General features: G+C 41.2%; 1 protein-coding gene across 1 annotated transcript; it reads right to left on the reverse strand.

Annotated features, from left to right (window-relative positions):
- Nucleotides 1–1,183: 1,183 nt before the first annotated feature.
- On the reverse strand, nucleotides 1,184–23,670 carry YIPF6 (Yip1 domain family member 6). Its single transcript, XM_033108681.1, has 7 exons — nucleotides 23,322–23,670; nucleotides 12,562–12,690; nucleotides 11,437–11,515; nucleotides 7,923–7,965; nucleotides 7,159–7,284; nucleotides 6,390–6,547; nucleotides 1,184–4,544 (listed from the first exon to the last, which is right to left on the reverse strand). The coding sequence occupies exons 1-7, from the start codon at nucleotides 23,376–23,378 to the stop codon at nucleotides 4,426–4,428; spliced, it is 711 nt and encodes a 236-aa protein (XP_032964572.1). The 5' UTR covers nucleotides 23,379–23,670; the 3' UTR covers nucleotides 1,184–4,425.
- Between the last annotated feature and the right edge of the window lie 918 nt (nucleotides 23,671–24,588).

Genomic DNA, 24,588 nt, shown 5'->3' on the forward strand with positions numbered 1-24,588 from the left:
GATTCTGTGTGATGACGACACAGCCCATCCAAACAGTACGCAGCAAATCTCTTCGAGCTTTTCAGCACCAGAACAGGCAAACACAAATTCTCCTTTGCCAGTGTTTTTTATTTGCACGTTTAACATTCACAAACAATTTTACAGATTTATTCTTTTCACAGGTTCATTATTTATAGGAAAGACCAGGATTAAAATGGGGTATCGAAGAGTTCGAACACATTAGCAGCAATGACAGTACAGGGGACAAAGGCTCTGAAGGAGAGAACAGGACACCAGAGCAGCGTGCGGCCAATTCCTACCAGGCAGGAGCCCACTTCACTACAGCCAAGCCCATCCTGTTATTTCCTCCCCCGACCCAGTTTAGCCCAAAGTAAAAAGCGTTCCAATTCTCACACCGCTGCTCTCTGAGCTCTTAGGAATAGAACTAGTGCTACAGGCAACCAGCTGCTTCCTTTGACTATAAACACCTGAACAGGCAGGTTACATTTTGATGCATTAGCCATCCCTCTGGGAGATTTAAAAACAGGCAGAAGTTGTTTGATTCTTAAAACTTGAAGAGAGGAAGGGGAGAGGTGTGTGTGTGGGGCGGTGGTGGAAGCGGAGGGGAGAGAAAAGGGGCTCAAAGACGGAGGGGAGCAGTAAACCCAATTCTTCCCAATGTAGAGCTGCTCTTGGGTTTTTCTCAGATGCTGCTAATACAGTGTTCTGTTATATCCAGGAAAAAAGAATGCGAGTCGATTCCATTTAGTCAGTGGGAGGGCATGATGGGTAATAACAAGGAACCACCCTGGGGAGCGGGTATATTCATTCATGTACATAACAATGCAATCCCAAACTGTGTCCTACTATGAGAATCTAATGTGTTTTTCCAATTTTAAATCAATTTACTGTGTGACCTTGGGCAACTATTAATCTCTGTGTGCCTCAATTTTCTACTTGTAAAATGAGAATTGTAGCACGTTACATTGCATGAAAAGTACTTAAGAATAGTGCGTGGCCAAATCAATAGAAAGCAGACTGGTGGTTGCCAGAGCCTTGGGGGAAGGGGAAAAGGGAATGACTGTTAATGGATATGGGGTGTCTTTGTGGACTGATGAAAATGTTCTAAAATGAGATAGTGGTGACAGTTGCACAATTATGTGAATATACTGAAAAAAAAATGACTGAATTGTACATCACTTTAAAAGGGTGAATTTTATGGTTCAGTGTATCTCAATAATGCTATAAAAAAATTCTTAAAAAAATAGAATAGTGCCTGGCACACAGTAAGTGCCCAATAAATGTTAGCCATTATTAGTAGTAATATTATTGTCATTATTATTTGGCCATCCCATGGCCTAAGTAAATCCCTAAAAATTCCTTAGTTTTAATAAAAGCCCACAGAATCTAGAAAATGATTTCTAATTTACATACATGGATTAACATTCATATGTATTTCTATTTAAATTGCCTCAGAAATTAAGTCTGAGAATCACAATTTCAGTATTTTACTCTGCAATGAAATAGCTGCATGCAATGGACATCTGTTCACATCATGACAGGCTTTAGATAAACTCCACTGGCTTGATGTTACCCACAATTTCAAAATAACAAGAGATTTTCATTTTCATCTCTAGGAGGAAATAGAAAATCCAGTAGATAGGCTATATAAAGTACACAATTAAATTTTCAAATACAGGCTTGCCAGCCTTCTAATCACATTTTGGGGGACAGTTTATAAAAAGACAAATACAATAAACAGTCTCATGCCCTGTGACCCCACCTTGCCCAAACAGAAAAACCCCACCACAATGATAAGACCCAATTCAACTCATGTAATAAGCCTCTGAGGAGGTAAAAGACTTGACGACGAATGACTGACTTTTAAGACTACTACGGCACATTTAAATACATTCACATCAACTGTGTTTTCATAATCTGAACAGCGATTAAATCCAGTCTTCACCTTTGTGACTGCTAAAGAATATGACAGTGAAGTCTCAATCTCAGGTGCAGAAGCAAGTGATGCACCGCGACCAGCAGTGACGCACCCTGTCCGGCAGTGTCGCGCCATGAACAGCAGTGACGTACCCTGTCCAGCAGTGATACACCGCATCGGGCAATGATGCTTACACACTTGCGTTTCATCTGAAGCATGAAACTTCCCAATTCCTGGCACAGGGTTTCCTCTGTTGGAGTCCCGGTTCCATTCCAGTCCCCCTTTCTACAATTAGCCATGTGCCTTTGCAGCGAATCAGGGAAAGCTGTGTTGAAGGTTACAAGGTCCAGATACTTAGGTCTTCTGTTACTGAAAGCAATGCACTTTTTTTGCACATAAGAAAACATTTATGCCTTGAAACTGACCACTCGTTTTCAGAAAGATAATTTCCATTTTACCCACCTTCAAATCAAATAAAGCCATTCCCTAAGTCACTCAAGAGCAACAGATTAATACACAGAACAAGCTGCCTTAATCCCCACTATGTATAACCCCCTCCCATATACACACACACAAACCCCCCGAGTTGTGGTGTTAGGAGTTTCTCACCAAATATGTAGCCTGAGTAAAATTCGATAAAGACTTAATTCCCTTTTGAAAAGCATGGTTATCTCTGTAATTTTACACTAATCACTGGACAGATTATGAAACAACTTTGGAAGAAAGATCTTTTTAGCAGAGGTTAGAAAATTTCAGACAATGGATATGGAAGATAATTTAGGACAAATTTCAAAATTAGGACCCGTTCTAAAATATTCTTTACCAATTCATGACTAAAATCTGAGCTTAGTCCTCCAGAGTTTACTTTAAAATGAAAAAGGGAATTTGAAATAAACACAAATATATAGGCACAAATTTTGGACAAAGCTGGGACAGAAGGGACCAAGTTTGTAACACTTTTGTACTAGAATATCACTCCAAGAACCCAGTGCTGTTCATTGCTTAATCTGGGGATAGAGAACATGTTTGTCAAATGATATATCTACGTGTAGGTAGTCCTTAAATACAAAATGAATAAATAAATTCTGGGATGAAGAACACTTGTGGAATAAGACATTCCTATCTTTGTCAGTAACTGTATTTTTACAATGACAGTTTCCTGCCTGACTCCTAGGCTTTGTCTATTAAGAGTTCTTCAATGTGCAATTTATAGAGGCAGCAGCTCACATTACCTTAAAGGAGCCCTGTTGAGCTCAGAATCAGCCTGTCCCAGACACTCTGCTCGCTGGAAAGCCTTCACACTTCCATACTAATACAAGTAGACACAGAAAAAGACTCGTCTAAAGGAGAGCGAATTAGCTTTAAAGTCTGCAACCAAGGAAATGAATTGCTACTCCTCAGCCCAAAAAACCCATGTAATGAAAAAACTGCCGAGGCCAGTATGAAAAGGCAGCAGCTGTAAAGCCAAGTCATCCTACATCATGCTCTACGTGTCTAGATGTCCTGTGAATCAGCCCTCAGAACACGAAATCCCTCCAATGAAATGCAGGCTTCGGATTGAGCCTTACTTCCTAGATGGGGGCCAGATAGCAAGGAATAACGAAGAATCCCTTACAGCTATGCTGTCTCCCAACTGCCTCATTCCACCTTTAAGAGAAGGTGCCCACATGATGAGATGCCTTACGGACCTATCAATCGAAATTTCTGAGGTCTCCTAGTTGGGTAAGTTCAAGCACTGGACCACTGAGAGCTTCAGGCAAAGGAAAACTACATGCTGATGCTAACATCTTAGCTTGCATATCCAGAGCTAGTGAGCGAGATTAAAAGTAGTGTCACCGAGGTGCTACTTAGCATGGCCGAAAGGGGACTATACAGAAAGACTACTCTCTTTATGTATCTTCTGCTTTTTCTTTTTTTTAAAGCAAAAAGTGCAAAATTTTCTATGATCGAAGTCTGAATACTGGTGAATGCACATTTGCTCCTCCCACGTGTATGAACCCCTCTACTAACCTCTGTCATTGCCTTTTTAAACTTAAGAAATAAAAGGAAATGGACAGAGATTATCCGTTATTTCTTCTAGTAGCAGGCATAGTCTAATAGTCGTAAGGCAATGTGTTTCAGAGCTGCACCTGAACCGGTATTCTGAAGATTGAAAATAGTTATCAACTCCATAGTTATTCAACTTGCAGGATGTAGCTGTGTGCTTCCAGTCATTGGTTATTGCCCAAATGGACCACAGCGACCCCCATCACGTCTTAAGAAGGAATTAAACTGTGTGTAGTATGCACACGTATTTTAAAGAAATAACATTATTAAGAGGGAAAGGACAGCCTTTCAAACATCAGTTCCTTACACAAATGGCGATGGAGCTTTATGGCTCTCTTGTAACCCCGTCACATAGCCAGATGCCAAATACCTCCAAGACAGACAAGAGGCAAAACTTCACGGTGAATTGCACTGTTCAGATGACCTTTCAGTTCACTGGTTTTGAATTTCCATTTCCTGATTTACTTAGGAGTGAAGGTGAGAATCATCCAACTGATGACAAAATAGAACAAGAAAACAGGATAGACGGCAAGGGCTTTGCGGTTTGGAGGTTGACTGTCAGCAAGGAAAGCTGTAGAGGCTGAACAAAACAAAACGAGACAAAACAGAAGGTTGAATATAATGAGATCGTCGTACCTACTAAAACTCGCTAACTGTCGTGTGCTCGCCATAGTCTGGAACAGAATTATACTAGCAGCTCCCGCGTATCTGGGACCCTCAGAGAAGGAGGCACAGCTTTCCAGACAGCTGAGGGCTGCTGGTTTCAAATGCTGAGGCTTTGAAAGTCCTCAGCGATTTTAGATGGAACCTTTCTGAAAGAGGTTCCTTACCCTTCTGTCAGAGGTTACTGAACTGTGCTGAACAGGCTTAAAAAACATTATATGATAATTTGCTCCTATGGCAAATGGCCTCATACTGCTGTGCTTTTTGAGGAATTGTCCTTATTTTAAGTTATCAGATCTTTGAGACGCCGTCCCTTTTGTCCGCCCAGGAAACATCTCATCTTCAACGATCACCCTTCAAGGACATCTTTTCTAACAACCATGTGGTCACCTGCCACCTCAGGGACAACTGCCCACTTCCCTCCTCTGTGTCCCCACTGTGCCCTGCACAGACGTCCATCTCCCACCTGGGACATGTAAGTATCCTTAACTGTTTACATGTCTGGCGCTCCACTGGTGTGTGAACTCTGAGGACAGACACCACACCTAGCACAGCGCCTGACACACAGTTTGGCCTTAATAACTATTTGCTTCTGAGTCTACTTTCCAAACTGCCGGGGCCTCGATGCTGGATAACCAAGCTATTCAGAACCACATGTATGGTAAATTATGAGATTCTAAGTGAAGGGATGAGGGGCTCTCCCATGGGTCGAGCGCCCAAGCTTAATAGGCCGTCCTTGGAACATCAACCTGGCACTCTCAGACCTTTTTGTGGATTACCTCTGGGCTTTTTCTTTCTTTTAAGGAGGGGGCAGCTCACACTGGCCCATGCGGGGATCGAACCAGCAACCCTGGTGTTATTAGTACTGTGCTCTAACCAGCTGAGCTAACCGGCCACCCCACTTCTTGGCTTTTAATCATGTTCCAAGCAAAGAGATGTTCCTGCACTTAAAATATGAGGTGGTCTGTTTGTCCCATTAAATAAGAAGCTAGTGAACATTTCTAGTTTAAGCAGAGTTGTAAGAGAATTTTAGGAATGTAAAAACAATGAGCACATAGCATTCATTACCATTGCTAGAAGCTCTTCCTAATCTTCAGCAGAATTTTCTAGTGAAGCAGGAAAGAACTATATGATACCGAACAACCTGTACTGGGGGGGGTAGTATGGTTCTCAATGGGTATGTGATCTGCTTGGGTTGGAAATTTGATTCTCCCATTCACTAGTTACGTGTCCTAAGGCAAGCTGCTAAACTTCTCTGCGTCTGTTCCTCATGTATAAAAGTGGGACCAATAATAATAGTTTTTATTATGGTTGTTGTGAGGGTTAAATGAGACAATACATAGAAAGCTCTTATAACAATGCTTGGCCTATAGTAAATAAGCAATCTGTAAATACTAGCTATTCTTTTTATGATGATTAATGTCAGGAAAAGGCCCACGTCATCTCTCAAGTCACCTGTGCCTCCTATATATACGATAGGACTAAGGTATCCTGGAATCTCCTTTTCCAATGCTATCCATTATTTAAGGCTTTTTTTTTTTAAAGAACAGCTGTGACTCTCCCCACCTTAGAAGTCCAGATACGCAACTCAGCCAAGACGTGCATCGTCTCTCTATCAACGCCACGTCGGGCTCTATGCGTGACACTGGCAAGAATCACATCACTCAGTGTGACTCACGAGTCACACTGGGCCGTGTCGGGGCTTTATCTCTAGCACATGCTTCTGTCTGCTCTGCTCTTGTAGAGAGAAGTACATTCTTACCTATTACAGACCAGGCAAACATCACGATCACCACAAAAAGCCGGACCATGAAGTTTATCGGTCCCGAATCAGCCAAAAGCACCAGCCGGCAAACCAGCATTGCCACTGTCAAGGGAAGTATACAGTAACCCAGCACACAGAGGCTCTGAAAAAAAGATCTTAAAAACACACACATCCATAAAAATCACAAATATGTAGCTGATTTGCATCATGACACAGTTTATTACACAGATTTCTACGCATCATGGATTGTTACCTCTCTCCAGATACATAATACCTACATCCTAACATGGTTTTATAACAGGCCACTATAATAAGCATCTGCTTTTTCTCTCCATCCTCTTCCTTCTCCTTTCAAACTCCTTAAGAATGAACCATCTAGGACACTAGAGACCTCCTTCTCTTACTGAACCTCTAAGACGGTGGTTCTCAATCTTTTCTAATTTACAGACCTATCTGAGAATTTGTTGAAAGCTTTGGACCATCTGTTCCCCAAAATGGACATAATCTTCTAAAAAAAAATTCTGCCTATGATTTCAGGGCTAGAGAGAACATCTGAAGCTTATGAAAGGACCCCAGATGACTTAACTTAATTCCAGGTTAACTTAATAACTAGATTATCTCTGTTCAGTGGTTTTAACAGAACGTACTCTTTGGCCCTCAATTATTTTGATTTTTTTTTAAAATACCTAACACGCCAGATCCCCTTAAAAATCTAAGACATACTGCTACCTAGCAAAGGAAAAGGATAGATTTTAATAATACTCACATGTTTCCTCCAAGAAGTTTTGAGTTGAGGGTGATGGTAACTGCACCAAACCAGATAATGACAAACACTTCTGCAAACTGGGGCCCTCCATCTTTTTCGTTATCTGCGGAGCCTTGTTGAAGCATTCTATGACAAGGAAATGACATGAGCATTGCGAATCTTTTCCTTAGAGCCATCACGTTAAGACATTGGTTCTCAAACCCATGGGTTTTCTTTATTAATAGCCCAAAGTCACTTTGCTGTTAGCAGCCAGGATGAGAAGCCAACAGTATTGTTTCCATGCTATCTTCTCCAAGGAACCTTGCTCTCCTCCTTCTGCCCGCTCCGTCTACATACAATGCAGGTGGAAAGCATAACATTTTGTGCTTTCAACTTTACCACTTCTGCCCTCTCCAATTTATTCTCATTCATACTTTTAGGAAGACTTAAAAACAATTGTTTACAAACAGTGCTTAAACCTATAGATATTTAATTCACTTAGTTTAATGGTGAAGTGCATTAGAGTTCATAAACGTTTGGTGACGAGAAATGGCTAAAAGAGGCTAAGAAGTCATTGGTAAACAGAGGTGGGCATGATTTTTACATCTTTAATTCCATCACTCTTTGAAGTGATCTGGAAAGCTATCTTTTAGATTTAAATTCATAAGTACAATTATGTCACAGAAGTCCCACATGAAACGTTCAATCAAAATTCCCCTCAATTTTGAAACTCCACTAAAAAAGTCTAGTCTATCTCAAATGACAAAGGAAATATATGTACTTACAATGCGAGTGTCACACAAAGGATCAAGGGGCCCCATAGATCCCCTACAAGGCAAGAAAAGGCAGAAGACTGTTAAGAAACAAACATGCAGTGTTTTCTAACTTTATTTCAACATCTAGCTCTCCCACTCTCAGAATCCAGACATCAAGGCTCTATCTGCCAAGCCTTCCCCTTCCACCTCGCCTACCCCTGCCGTTGCCCCACCCTGCTCCCCACTTCTGAATGTACTTCTTCATATATCCTTTAAGTTTTGTTCACTTCATATTCCACAAATCACCTGTCTCCATCTTCAAGCGACGTTCCAGCATGCTATAAAGAGCAATGGATGAGGAGTCAAAAGACTTAGGTACTCCACCCTGCACCCTCAGAAAAAGGAGTAGAGCCAAGTCACTTCACCAATCTGAGATGACGTTAGACACGGCAAGTACAATCAGGCCCATCGCACAAATATGAAAAATGAAGCTGAGAAGGAAGTCACTCGCCCAAGTTTATATGAAGTTAGGTGTGGAGCGGGGGCCTCTGATCCCTACTCCAAAATTCTTCCCACTCTGCCACACTGCCTCCCTTTTATAATTATCCCATTGAACTAGTATGGAATTGCTATTCTTCCAGGTGAAACACCATCTCAATATTGGTAATTTTATAAGGTTAAACTTGAACAAATAACATGAAAGCTTTCTGAAAACTATAAAAGGCTCTACCAACATCGGGTCCAAACACGTGGTTATCAATAGCGACTGGGCGACTGATACGCTCAGTTTGGTAACATACAGCTTAGAGCACATTACCTTCCTCAACTAGTATGAAAAAAGGTACAGATGCCACTTCTAACTTTAACCTCACGTGTATGTACATAACTTCACCTAAAAATATGTATATGTACACACTTACATTGTGTTTTAATTATATAAGCCATTTTGACACCCCTGTAGAAAGTTTGGGAAAGATATAAAAATTAATCCTATGACTAATAAAATTGTTATTCTTGTTAAATTTTAAACTTAGCGATGGAAAAACTGAATTCAAGTACAAATGACATTAACACACCAGCTTTTCTAATGCACTGATTTTTTTAATTTGTAAAAAACCTTTAACAGTATTTAAAAACTATTTTCCTATTGTTGTAATAGATATCTCACAAAATTCACCAGTGTAGTCACTTGTAAGTGTACAGGTATTGAGCACATTCACTGTTGTACAACCATTACCACCACCAATCTCCAGAACCTTTTCATCTTCCCACACTGCAACTCCAACCCATTAAACAGTGACTGCCCACCTCCCCCTCAGCTGCTGGCAGCCATCATTCTACTCTCTATCAGTGTGACTACTCCAGGGACCTAACATGAGTGGATCATAGAATATATGGCCTTTTGTGCCTGGCATATTTCACGTAGCATCATGTCTTCAAGGTTAATCCGTGTTGTAGTGTGTATCAGAATTTCACTCCTTTTGAAGGCTGAGTAATATATATGATACATACCATGGTGTGTACACCCCATTTTGCCCATCCATCCATCAGTTGATGGACGTTTAAGGTGTTTCCACCTTTTGGCTACTGTGAATAGTGCTGCTGTAAACATGAGTGTACAAATAATCTGTTAGAGACCCTGCTTTCACTTCTTTTGGGTACACACCCAGAAGTGGAATTGCTGGATCATAGGGGAATTCTACTCGTAATTTTCTGAGGAACCTCCATACTGTTTCCACAGCGGCTTCACCATTTTACACTCCCACCAGCAGTGTACAAGGGTTCCAAATTCTCCACATCCTCTCCAACAATTATTTTCTGTTTCTTTGATAACAGCCATCCTAATGGAAGTAAAGTGCTATCTCATTGTGTTGTTGGGGTTTTTCTTAGATTATTTTTTTAAAATCTTGAGTTTTTTAATAATGTTGAGTTTCTTTCCTTGCCATTTTGCCAAGGGCTATAACAGGGCAGGACAGAAGTGCAAATTGTGGCCATGACTTGCTCACCCTTTGTGCCAGCCTCTCTACCTAACCACTCAAGGCTTGCAAATGGACCTCAGCACGTGACGTAAGCCAATATTCATCACTAATCAGCAAACTAACACCTGGTTCTGCACTGTGAAAAGCAACCTGGCTTTCAACTGAACCTCAGCAGCAGTTAAAAGCATCTTCACATCTGGAGTAGCAGCGGGAGACCAGAAAGGGCACTGAACTTGAAAACGGGGGTCTAATCCTGCCCATGATCTTGACAAGACATTCAGCTTCTCTAGACTCGTTTTCTTCATCTGTAAACCACAAACAAGAACTCCTACTTCACAAGGTTGTAAGGATTTAAAAAGATAATGTGTGTCGGGGGGATGGGAAGGCAGTAGAATAACAGCGGTCATTTATGGAGTGCCTACTGAGTGCCAGATTCGTGCAAGGCGGTTGGTAGGTGTTACTGTCTCTAATCCTCAGCAGCAGGTACATGTTATTATCTCCACCTTCACAGAGGAACAAACTTGAACCCCAGGAAAGTTAACTGTCTTATCCAAGATCACATAGCTAGTGGTGGAACCACTATTGACACCCAGATTTGTCCTCGTTCTTTCCAGTGGAGCAAATCATCTGAGCTCCAACACACAGCACGCCACGTTGAAAACAATTATGACGCTGCATGCAGTCCTCTACCGGAGTGATGGCATACTTGCCACACATCTGACATCCCTATAATACAGCTGAAATGCTGCCAAAATAGAAGGTACACTCATGCATAACACCACTGTTCCTATTCTCAAACAACTGATTCGATTTTCCTGATAAAGGGCATGAAGAAAACCAAGAATACTTGAAAAGAAAAGGAAACGGTCTAAGAGCAGAATTTATTGCAAACACTGTTGACAGAACTCTTGAACAAAGAAAGCAGTCATCAGACTACATGACAGTTCTGAAGACAGAAATGTCCATAAAGGTACTATTACTTTGTTAGTCCTTAGTGTTACTATTTCCCTGAAAATAAGACCTAGCCGGACAATCAGCTCTGATGCGTCTTTTGGAACAAAAATTAATATAAGACTCGATCTTATATTATATAAACCGGGTCTTATAGTAAAATAAGACCGGGTCTTATAATAATTTTTGCTCCAAAAGACGCATTAGAGCTGGTTATCTGGCTAGGTCTTATTTTCAGGGAAACACAGTAGCTATTATTCTAATTTCACAGTTGAACATTTGCCTTTCCCTTGGAGAGTGTTAGCTCTTTAGTTGAACAAAGTCCCGATGTGTTTGCAGCTTCCAGAAATACTTTTTTTTTACAGTGTCCATTATAGTGGGTGAGGATACAGGATCTGTGTTTATTGATGAGAACAACATATTAAGCAAAATCTTCCAATCTCTGAAATTTCGTCCTAAATTTTTAACTTATTCCAAAAGTTTCATTTATATATTCATTTATGTATATTTTTTCATCCTGAAAAATGTCAGTTTTATTACCACGGGGCCTTTGCCTTATAAAGTACTTATGACAAAGCATGATGGGAAGCACCTCAAATGCCTCGTATACTTACAATCTCTCAGAAGAGTGTTACTCTTCCTCGGGTACAAAACATGCATGAATTTTTTCCCAACAGCTTTTAGATCACGCATCTGAAAGACATAAACAACTTGTATTGTGATGACCAAGGTTGCCAGGCAGCCAGCCGCCTCACTTAATTTGCTAAAATTTCTTTTATTTCAATCTCCTGGGAGCCTTTTGTTGAATTTTAGAGCTCAAATTCCAGTTCAACTTCTTCACTATACAAACAATCCAGGGAGGCAGGGTTTTTTCATTAATTCCCTTTTCTAGTCCCTTTTTCTATTAACCATTTAAGCCAACATCTAACTCTTTACCCCATCTACCAGTTCTGTTTTGATTTTAAAACTCTGTAAAAGAGAAATGTAGCCCTCTTAATATTTTACTTATAGAGACTAAATAATAGCACTACTAAAATCTGCTCTGCAAAACGTAGCATGACTTTCAGTTTATACGCGAGAACGTCCCAAGGGCCAATTAGCCTGCTCCTTAGCTGCCACATTCTTCACAATATATAAAATAATTTCCAACATTCCCACTTTAACTGATAAATGAATTCCAGATGTCAGATTAACTAGTAATCAAGACATTTGAGGAAGGGAATGGTAACACAAATATAACCTCTCAAAATACAGTCGAGGTAATTCTGTCCTAATTTTTTCATCTAGAAATTTCTTCACGTCATTCATAGTTTCTGTAAACATGATTTTTAATGGCTTAGCATTCTATCATACGGATGTAACATAATTTACTTAACAGCTATTCCATCTGGTTTTCAACTTTCCCCTATTATAAAGAATGCTGTAATGAACATCTTTGCGTATTACTGTTCTTCTGTGTTTTAAAAAATACTTTTGTATTTAAATTTTTTTCCTTATACTGTATCTGGAGAAGCAGAATTGCAAGCTTAAAAAAGTCGGGGACATTTTAAAATTCTTAATATCCATTATAGCCAAATTGCTATCCAAAAAAGGTAGACCACATCATCATCTAGGGGAGAATCTTGCATTTCAATAAAGAAAATATACTGAAAATCAGTGATCCAAATGAAAATATTACGAAGTGCTGTTATTTAGTCCCCTGACACTGAACAGAAATTCTCTCAACTAGTCTAACTTACGATGGTATTGTGGACAGATTCATTTAACGTGGAGCTGTCGAATTCCCGAATACGAGATCTCATAGGAATGGTGATTTCTCCTTCCACAGGGATGTCTTGTGAGATGGATATATCTGAAAGGCCTGCAAACTAAGAAGAGTTAGAAAAAAAATTAAAGTACTAATCGCAGCATTCCTCAAAGACATCATTTCCTAGAAAGTATGGACTATGTCTTTTTGTAAGGTGTTACAGTTTTTAAAGTAAAAGCTCACCAGACATTAAACAATGAAGTTAACTAAAATTCCCAAATGCTTATATAAGTTAAAGGAGATGGCATATGATGGAAAAAAATTATAACGTAAATGGCATAGACACTTCTTGCCCTCAAATATGTTTTCTTCCAAGCATGAAATCTTCACATGCCACCAGCTGGTTCACCAGCTCGCGACACTGCAGGGTTATCTGTGACCTTTCAGCAATCATCCCAGCACAGCCACAATTCTGTTACACTCGGGCTCCTTAGTAGGCTCTAGTGGCCTCTGCTGGCTGAACAGGAGCATTATGTGAAGCCTAAAGGGAAATGGGAAGAACGGGACACCACCAAAGTATTATCTTGATCTACGCTTGTTTCCCCTGGTTCTCTGACATCTACAGGTCAAATAACATTTCCAAAGTGAACTGTAAGACTGCAGACCTTTAAACGCGTATGTTGGAGCATCCAGGTGGCTCAGGTAGTTGGAGCGCCGTGCTCCTAATGCCGAGGCCGCCGGTTCGATTCCCACATGGGCCAGTGAGCTGTGCCCTCTACAGCTAAGATTGTGAACAACAGCTCTCCCTGGAGCTGGGCAGCTGGTGGTCGGCGTGGGCTGCTGAGGGCTGCTGTGGGCTACCATGAGTGGCCGGTGGCCAGCGTGAGCTGCCGTGAGCCGCTGTGAGCGGCCGGTGGACCGACGACGACCGGAGACCGACTGCCTCAGCTAGGGGGGAGCGCAAGGCTCATAATACCAGCCTGGGCCAGGGAACTGTGTAGACTGAGAAACAACGGCTTGAACAGGTGTGTGTGTGGGGGGGGAGGCGGAAAAAGGGCGGGGGGGGGAACGCGTATGTTCACCTGTCAGATTTGATTACTGTGACTGAAACTCTGGAATCTCCAAATTCCTAACAGAAGCAATCCCTTCTCATATTGTTTTTGGCCCAACTGGTACAATATTTAGTGGGCAACAGCTGAAATATAAGGCAGTATACTGAAACTTTAAGACAAATAAGGTTGTTCAAAGAACTTATAAGAAACCACTTCTCAATCACACTCTTAAGAGAAATGCACATTAAAACTACTTGAAACAAAAACTGAAGACACAAAGAAATGGAAAGACATTCCGTGCCCATGGATTGGAAGAATCAACATAATTAAATCGGCCATATTACCCAAAGCAATATACAGATTTAATGCAATCCCCATCAAAATCCCAATGGCATTTTTTAAAGAAATAGAACAAAAAAATCATCAGATTTGTTTGGAACCACAAAAGACCCCGAATAGCCAAAGCAATCTTAAGAAAAAAGGACAATACTGCAGGTATCACACTCCCTGACTTTAGCTTGTACTACAGGACAACAATAATCAAAACAGCATGGTGTTGGCAGAAAACCAGACACATAGACCAATGGAATAGAATTGAGAACCCAGAAATAAAACCACATAAATATGGACAGATAATTTTTGACAAAGAAGCAAAAAACATACAATGGAGAAAAGACAGCCTCTTCAATAAATGCTGCTGGCAGAATTGGAAAGCCACGTGCAAAAGAATGAAACTGGACTGCTATCTGTCACCATGTACCAAAATGAATTCAAAATGGATCAAACACTTAAGCATAAGACCTGACACAATAAACTGCATAGAGGAAAACATAGGTACTAAACTTATGGACCTTGGGTTCAAAGAGCATTTTATGAATTTGACTCCAAAGGCAAGGGAAGTAAAAGATAAAATAAACGAATGGGACTATATGAAACTTAAAAGCTTCTGCACAGCAAAAGATACCATCGACAAAATAAAGAGGCAACCAACCGAATGGCAGAAGATTTTTGCAAACAGTGCCTCCAATAAGGGGCTAATATCCAAAATGTACAAGGAACTCATGAAACTCAACAACAGAAAAACAAACAACCCAATTGAAAAATGGGCAGAGGACCTGAAGAGACATTTCTCCAAAGAGGACAAACAAATGGCAAGTAGACATATGAAAAAATGCTCAACATCACTAATCATCAGAGAAATGCAAATAAAAACCACAATGAGATATCACCTCACCCCAGTCAGAATGGCTGTCATCAACAAGACAAATAGTAACAAGTATTGGAGAGGCTGTGGAGAAAAAGGAACCCTCATACACTGTTGGTGGGAATGCAGACTGGTGCAGCCGTTATGGAAGGCAGTGTGGAGGTTCCTCAAAAAATTACAAATAGAATTACCATATGACCCAGCAATCCCTCTCCTGGGTATCTACCCAAAAAATCTGAAAACATCTACACATAAAGACGTGTGCTCCAATGTTCATTGCAGCTTTGTTTACGGTGGCCAAGATGTGGAAACAACCAAAATGTCCTTCGATAGATGAATGGATAAAGAAGTTGTGGTATATATACACCATGGAATACTATTCGGCGGTAAGAAAAGATGATATAGGAACATTTGTGACAACATGGGTGGATCTTGAGAGTATAATGCTAAGCGAAACAAGTCAGACAGAAAAAGCAGAGAACCATATGATTTCACTGATATGTGGTATATAAACCAAAAACAACAATAGAAGACAAACAAATGAGAAACAAAAACTAATAGACAAAGACAATAGTTTAGTGGTTACCAGAGGGTAAGGGGGGTGGAGGGTGGGAGATGGGGGTAAGGAGGATCAAATATATGGTGATGGAAGGAGAACTGACTCTGGGTGGTGAACACACAATGGAATTTATAGATGATGTAATACAGAATTGTACACCTGAAATCTATGTAATTTTACTAACAATTGTCACCCCAATAAACTTTCATTTAAAAAAAAAGATGTATGCACAAATTATGATGAATTTCTGCAAAACAGATGGAAATTGTAAGGTCAAATGGCAATGCTAGAAATAAATGAACATACTGTGTTTTCCCGAAAATAAGACCTAGCCGGACAATCAGCTCTAATGTGTCTTTTGGAGCAAACATTAATATAAGACCTGGAATTATATTAATCTTATTTTATATTATATTATATAAGACCTGGTATTATATTAAACTAAGACTGAGTCTTCTATTAATTTTTGCTCCAAAAGATGCATTAGAACTGATTGTCCGGTTAGGTCTTATTTTTGGGGAAACACGGCAGTAACAAAGAATGCCTTTGACTGCCTTTATCAATAGACTCAACACAGCCAAAGAAAGAAATCCATGATAGGTCAGTCAAAATTATCCCAATTAAAACAAAAAGAGTTTAAAAAGAAAAAAAAAGTATATGTATCTAATCATTATGTTGAACATCTTAAATTTGAACAATGTTGTGTGTCAATTATATCTTAAAACTGGGAAAAACAAATAAAACCCAAAATACAATAGAGCATCCAAGAGCTGTGGGGCAATATTAAGTTGTCTAGTATATATAGAATCAGAATCCCAAAACATGAGAGAAATAATGGGTCCGAAGAAATATTTGAAACGATAACAACTAAAAATAATGGGAGACATCAAATGACAGATCCAAGTCCAGAGAACCCCAATCAAGATAAATACCTAAAGACAAAACCAAACCAAAAATCCACAAACCTAAACACATTCATACTACTGAAAACCCAAGATAAAGAGGAAAATCTTGAAAGCAGCCAGAGAAAAAGAGACGCTGCTTTCAGAGGAACAAAGTACCAGACATCGCACCCAAAACTACACAAGCCAGAAGACAATGGAGACACATTTAGAATACTGAAAGAATCAAGTCTTTAACCCAGAATTCTAAACGCAGCAAAAACAGCTATGAAAAGAACAAAATGCTTTTTTTTTCCAGACAAGCGAGAGCTAAGACGTGTATTACAAGAAACGTTAAAACAAGTTCTTGAGGAACAAATATGGTATCAGAAGGAAACTTAGATTTACACAAGGAAATGAAGATCTCCAGAAGTGGTTAAAATGAAGGTAAACAAAAACATTTTTTTCTTATTTTTAATTATTCTAAAAGATGACTGCCTAAAGCAGGAGTCACCAAACTTTTTCTGTAAAGGGCCCAAGTAGTAAATATTTCAGGCGTTAAAAGCCATACAGTGTCTGCTGCAACTGCGCAACTCTGCTGCTATTTAAGTGTGGTTACGTTCCAATAAAACCTTATTTATAAAAATGAATAGTGGGCCAGATTTTAAATTACAAAAACAAAATTTAGGAGCTAACTGGAAATTTGAACACTGACAATGTTCAAATTGGCAATGTGACAAGATATTGGATATTAGGGAATTGTTCATTTTTTAAATGTACTAGTAATACTGCAGTTGTGTTCTTTAAAAACAGAATCCTTCTCTTTAGAGATGTGTATTAAATATTTACTAATGTAACGATGCCTGGCATTTGCTTCAAAATAGTACAGAAGAGGGTAGGGTTATAGAAGAAAGAAGACTGCCATAAATTGATAATCATTGAAGATGGATACATGAGGGTCCATTATACCATTCTACTTTTGTATATGTTAGAAATTTTTCTTAATGAAAAGTTAAAAAACAAACATTCCTAATGTTAGGGGCGACTTAAGTTCTTTTTTTTTTTAATTCTTGCCCCATTCCCCCACCAAATGAACCTAAATATAATCAAGTCTTTATATCTTCCGAGTTTACAGGAAATATGTGGATAAAAGAATATATTAAAAATACCAAAAGGATACAATCAGCCAAATACAGAAAGTGAAGAATTCTACAAGACAAATGACTGAATTGAAACAAATAAATTACATTAAGAAGAACACATATATTAAAGGAGATTTAATTAAGTGACCCTGACCAAATACAATTTGTTGACCTTGTTTAGATCCTGATTTGGACAAATTGTAAAAGCTTTTCTCCCCGTCCCCCCCACCCCGAAAATTGGAGAAGATGAAGAGAAGTTAGATGATATTCAGGAATTATTAATTTTGTTATGCATGATAACAAAGAAAACATAGTAAAAGTTCTTACCCGTTAGAGAAACACACTGAAGTTATTTATGGGTAAAGTGGTATGTCTGGGATTTGTTTTAAAACATTCAGAAGAGATCATGAAAGACAAGGAAAGACTGAAGAGCCATTACAGACTGAAGGGAACTGAAAAAAAAAGTAACTAAATGCAATGTGAGATCCTGGATAAAATCCTGGAACAAAAAAAGAACAGTAGTAGAAAACCTGATAAAATTCGAATAAGGTCTGTAGTTTGTACCAATGGTAATTTCCTGGTTTTGATCATTGTACTGTGGTTATGTTAAATATGAGGAAGCCGGGCAAGGGCTATACAGAAACTCTCTGTACTATTTTTGCAACTTTTCTGGACGTCTAAAATGAGTTCAAAGTAAAAGAGTTAAAATACTGCTCCAGAAAAAAAAAATGTGGTGGGGAGCTAGAGGAAGTAAAAATAGCAGAATGTTGATAGGTACATGGGTTTATTATACTTTATTTATTTTAAAGCTTCCATAATAAAATGTAAACATTTTATTTCTGCCATGCTCTCAAATTACTTTGCTTCCTTTCCTCTGCAGTCTGACTACTCTCCTCTCCCACTCCCTTCATCCTTTAGTAATGTGCACTGGCTTTCCCACCATTCTACTGACTGCTTTCTAATGTGGCCTCATCATCAAGAAACACCAGAATCCTTTCTGTTTCAGCCGCTCTGGACACTCTGCAGCACTTTCTGGTAAACCACTACCTTTTTGAACCCATATTCTCTCTTCCCTACTACGACACTGCCCTTTCAAGCTCCTGGATCACTTGTTTTGAGTGTTCTTGCTGCCTGCCATTGCTATGGGACGCAGGGCAGTGCAGAAGGAATGGGCTTTGAAGACAAACGGGGCTCTGCCCTCACCTGGAAACACTGCTACTGGTATAACAGTGAGATAACACCTGCATAGCACCTTGCACACAGCCAGTGATCAACAGATTGCATCTGGATCATACTGTTTAGGAGTGAGGCTCCTGGAGCCAGAGTCTGGATTTAAATCCAGCTCCATTATTTACTATCTGTGTGACACTGAGCGGATTACTTAACCTCTCTGTGCCTCAGCTTCCACATCTGTAAAACTGAGATAATGGCACCACCATCACAGGGTTGTAGTGAGGGAGAAATGTATTAACGCGTGTGAAGCACTCAGCACACTCACAGCAGGGACTAGATAAATGTTAGCACAAATTCAAGATTCCCAGGGAGTCAATTCCAGTGAATCAAAATATTTGGCTAGCCTTTGTCTCCTGTTCCTAGGAGGCAGCCTCTGAACCCTTGGAATTGCCCAAAGGACAGTAGTTTTGTTATTGATGCTGGGCCCTAGTCCTTTAGCTAACAGGTGAGTCTTGGCAGACCCCTACATAAGTTTATGCTAATGAGATCACTCAGCACAGGGTCTATCCACTCCAGAAAGATCAAACCCAAGTTTAGAGGGTTGCGGCTTTGAATCATGTGATAGAAGCCTGGCCTGGGGGAGGGGAGGAGCCGGTCAATCATGCCTACATAATGAAAGCCCAGCAAAAACTAGGCACACGGCTGAGCTTCCCTGGTTGGCAATACTCTGTATATTGTCACACTTTGATGTATCAGGAAGGTAACAGGGTCCTGACTCCAGAGGGAGTGTCTACCGTGAGGGCTGTCTTGGGGAAGACTGTGCCCTTAACCTGTGAAGTTAGACCTAACTCCCGCTAACTGGTTTCAGAAGCCACTGCACTCATTAAAGTGCCATGTGAGTCCCACCCTCTCCCCCATTCCAACCCTTCCTCAATATCTCAAGAAAATGAGTGACATTGTTCAGTGAGCTGAGCCCAGATCTGTGGCTCTCCAGCCCCACAGAAGACACACAGGTCCTGCAGGCCCTCAGCTAGTGGGATGAAAGGTGAGTGGATCCCATGTCCCTCCCCTTGCTCCTCTGCAGGCAGGCATGTGCACATATGTGCACGTGTGTGTACACTTCGCTGCCTGGCTTGGGCCAACAGGGGAGCAGAGAGAGGCAGGGCTAAAGACATATAGTAAAAGCAGGGAGTGCCACTGCTTTACGAAAGCGGCTAGGAGCAGATGGTTATACTACTGACCAAAATCCTGGAGAAAAGAGTCAACAAGGGTGGAGCGGGCCAGCATCAAGCAGGAACCAGCTCAGCCTAAGAGGCCTGGCTCCAGAAGTGGGAAGGGGGTGGCCAGAGGCATGGTCTCCAGCCAGCCCCTTTACCTGGGACCAGCTTCCTTGCAGACCCCAGGCTACAGCCACTATTACAGCTTTTTTCCTGCTCCCCAAATATTCAGGCAAGAGATAGGCATTACCCAAGATTCTGCCTTTTCAACTCCATGCAGATGACTCATAAATGAACAACTCTAGTCCCGAAGTCTGGGTTTTAGAGTCCAACTGCCTGCTGCGTATCTACTGGATGGCCTGCCAGTATCTTGAACTAAACATGTCTAAAAGCAAATTCATGAACGTTTAGGGCCCTCATCCTCCTCTTACTTTCAGGACATCACTACCCTCCCATGTGTCTACAGCCTCGCTCTTCAAAAATGCCTTGGGAGCAGCAGCAGCATCACCTGGATGCTTGTTAGAAATGCAGAATCAGAACCTGCAGGGTCGCTGTGCATGTTCAAGTTTGCAAAACACTGATCTAAGACATAATAAGAAAGTCACTTCCTCCCTGCACTGCAAACCCTCAAGAATGCTGCCTTTCTCAAATCTTCACGTCTCCTGCCACTGCTGTAGCCCAGGCAAGCATTACTTCTTCCTAGAACTCCTGCAACAGTTTTGCTGGTCTCCTAGATTCCCCACGGGAGATCTTCCTCAGTTATGCTGTCCAATTCATGACTTTAAACACTTTCCTCCTCAAAAACTTCCCCTGGCTCCTAGCTATTAAACCTCACAGCTTAGTAGTCAGTAAGAAGAAACAAAGTGTCACAAATGAGGGATGCTTTTCAGTGACTGCACATTCTCAAGTCCACACTAATGATCTCACACCCACAAGGAAACAGTCCTGGGGACAAAGTGGAAAAACGTTTAGGTGGATTTCACGTTAGAAATTTTGGACTGGAAAAAATTTCTAAAAGAACCACTGAGCATTCGATCTGGCAAAAAATTCAGAATTTTACCAAAGATTTGTTATTGAAAACATGCAGGATAAAATGCACACTTGTCAAGCGCTTTAGGAGTGTTGCATGCAGAATTTTGGAAGAAATAATAAGATCAAACTAAAATGATTAATACTGAAATAACATTTATTTCATGATTATCATGTGCCAAGCATGCTACCAAGTATATTAATGTGTTAACTCATTTAATCCATCTAACAACCCTACTAGCTACATATTACTGTGTCTCCATTTTACAGATGGGAGAACTGAGGCTTGGAGGGCTTTGGTAATTTCCCCAATATCTCACAGCTGAAGGGCTGAGCTTAGAATCAAACCTAGGCAATCTCACCCCACAGCACACCTTCCTAACCACTGTTCCACACTGCCTCTCTAATTCAGTAGCCTTATCTTTTAAGCCTTACCTCCTAATACTTCCCTGTGCTTCAGCCAAACTGATCTGTTTTTCTAGAAGTACAAAGTACATTAGTACCTCCCAACCTCTGTACCTTTGCCGGTGAGAGGCTGTGTACTATTACTGGAAATCATCTGGGCTTCAGAAGCAGACCTAGGCTCAAATTTTAGGCCTGACCACTAACTGCTGGTGAGACCCTAGGGAAACTGTCAAACCTCTCTGAGTCTCATCTCATCTGCAAATAAAACACTGTTTAAAAATCACGTAATGGAAATGGTTGCCGTGAAGTTTAGAAAATCTGCAGAGGATGTGTAGCACAATCCTGACATGTACTAGCAGGTACTCAATCATTGACAACTCTTATGGTTACCTGGAGTTTCAAATCTTATCCATCCCTTGAGGCCGTCTCGAATATATACCTTCTACCATGCAGCTCGTTTCATCACCCCAACCAGACATGACAGCGTCTTCTTTTAAATTTCGTTAATATTTTATGTGTAAATTTCTCTCATGTACTGCCTCATTTCAACATTGTACCTTTGTCTTATGCCCACAGATTAGACTGTAAGCACCATAAGCGCAGGCCATTTGTACTCCCTAACGCAACCGGCACAGTGCATTGCACATTGTCAGAGCAATAAACATTGTTGAATTGATTGGATACTGCGTAATGAGTGACCAGAACCACTAAAATTAATTGGTGCAAGCTTCATTAAAAGAGGGGTAGGGCAGTTTAAATTAAAGACAGGAACTGAATACACCTAGGCACCTGTAATATATCACACAAGGCACTATGTATATTAGCTCATTTAGCACTCTCACGAGTTATTATCCCCATTTTCCAAATGAAGAAATGCTGCATTCAGAATGATTTCCTCAAGGTCACAAACGTTCCATGAGAACTTGGACCTACTTACTCTCTGTATCCCCAGTGCCTAAGAGTACCTGGAACACACTGGATGCTCAATAAATATCTGATGAAGAGATGAACAAATAGAGCCAGTAAGCAGAACCCGGACTAGAATCAATTTCATCTGCCTCCCAGTTCAGTCCTCTACCTTCACTCCCCAACTTAGAACAGAGGAAAGGGAGGAAGGTCCAAGACGGCGGAATAGAAAATTAAAAAAGAAAAAGCTGAGAGTATCTGACTTTTTAAATAAATATATAAAATACATGGAAAAAAATAAAACAGAGGAAAAGGATGTACCATTTATGGACAACTGCTATATAACTAAACACTGGGAAATAAGTGAACACTGTTTAGGATAAGGGACTCTGGGGCAGACTGTTGAGTTAGTTACACTCCTTAGTTCATGGCACTCATTGTATTCGACACTACGTAAATTATGTCATTTCATCTTCCTAAAGACTCTCTGAAGCAGGTATTTTTATCTCCATTTTACAGACGAAGAAATACTCTCTATGAAATGACTTGCCCAAATTCACAAAGCAGCAGAGTGGGTGATTGTGGTCTAGGTTAAGTTTAACTCCCAAACCTGTGTTATTAAGTACTTATCCAGGTTTTGGGCTTGTACTTGCAATAGAAACCTCATCCCTTGTACAAACAAGAGCAAGAGAGAATCAAGGGGATTGCAAGGAGCTGCGACAGGGAGGGCAGGCATTAAACCCAGACTACCAGGGTCACTGAACAAATCAATACCCAAGTTCCAACGCTGCAACCTTTCATTAACCCTACAGTGCTGCTACTCCCAGAAGGGCTAGTGACAGGTCTTGATAAAATGAGGGCATAGCAGAAACAAAGATACTTAAGAAATCAACTAAAGCTTGGCATTTAACACAATGTAGGGGACGAGGACAAGCCCTGGGCGTATGGGGGAAAACGAATGGGAGTTTCACAAGAAGGCTTAGAAAGAACAGGGTGAGGGGGGATAACTCGCAGTTAACCCCAAGAACAGGTACAGTGTTGGGACTGGTTCTGGCATCGGGTACAGGAAGGGCCTGCCGGGAGGAAAGGGTTCAGACTCTCTCAGGTCACGGGCCCGTCACTCGACTTCCTTAAGGGACACTCTGCCCACCCTCGATCCCTTCTGTTGCAGATTCCCAGCTCACCAAGGGCTTGGGCGATGCTGTCGCCGGGTCTCCCGGAGACTCCGCCGCCTCCGCCATCTTGGATCTCCTCACGGGTCGTTCCCAGAAGTCTTTGCGAACCCAGAGACGTGGAGGCCGCGGCCGGTTATTGCGTCAGCGCGCGGGGTCTGCATCACTGAGAGGCGCCTGGCTTGGGCTGGCGGCCTTAGCCCTTCACCGTCCCGTGTCCTCCTCCTGGTGTTGAGGACAGGTCCGTGTCGTGTCGCCTCGCTTCACTTCTTCGGGGCCACGGGTCCCGCCAGACGCTTCCTCTTTAACCCTCAAGGCCGATTCTCGGGTCGCTCCGTGGGTCTCCGGACGAAGGCTGCGGTCTCTCCCCCGCCCCACACCCGGGGCTCGGCTCTCAGGAATAGTTTCGGAGTGCGGTCCCCCAGCACCGCACCTCCGGGAGCAAGCCTAACCCTCCTTCGCCGCAGGGAAACCTCCCGTTTCCGTGCTGCAGATTAAAGGGATCAACCCACCCCAAACCTACTTCTCCCGCCGCTGTCGCCCCTGCCCAGCTCATTCCCTGTTCTTCCCCTCCTCTTCCCATCCCGCTGCTTGGCCGCTACCCACGTCCTCGACTTTTATAAACATACATACAGTCTCTCCACAGGCCTCTGAGATTACATGTCTTCCATCACCCATTTTGAGTGGGGAGCTTCTCTATAGATGTTGGACAAAATTTTAATCCCATTGCAAGTTCCAAGGTTGCTAAGAGATTTGGGGCACGTGTTGAAAATGTTCAAGGTCTAAAAGGGTAATTCTTAGAAGAATAACATAAAAACTCTGCATGCCTCAACCTCTTTTCCCCCTCTCCTGTGGGGGCTTTCAGGGTGTTTGTGACTCCTCGACCCCAGGCTAAAAGGAAGTCAGAACATCCATTGTTGACCAAGCAGTATGCAGGACGCCTGAGGGCTCTTTTGCGCTACGAATACCAGTTTTCAGCTTTTAACAAACAATAGGGGATGGGTGTGAAATAAAGTACTTGATGTTTTTGAATAGGCAATCCAGGAAAGCGCTCAAGTAGTAATTAAAATTAAGGAGAAAGAACCTGGAATGTGGTGGGACAAAGTTTCTAAACTAAGGGACTTGTTTGTGTGTGTGCACGCAGGTTCTCTTGTTTACATATTCTTATAATTCTCCTTCAGACCAAGAACATTTTCAGTTCTTGTGCAAACACTGATGGAAGTGATACTAAAATTTGGACCAGTAGATATGAAACCTTTTCTTAATTACAACAGATCAT

The sequence above is a fragment of the Rhinolophus ferrumequinum genome, chromosome X (assembly GCF_004115265.2).
Source record: "Rhinolophus ferrumequinum isolate MPI-CBG mRhiFer1 chromosome X, mRhiFer1_v1.p, whole genome shotgun sequence".
NCBI classification, from domain to species: domain Eukaryota; kingdom Metazoa; phylum Chordata; class Mammalia; order Chiroptera; family Rhinolophidae; genus Rhinolophus; species Rhinolophus ferrumequinum.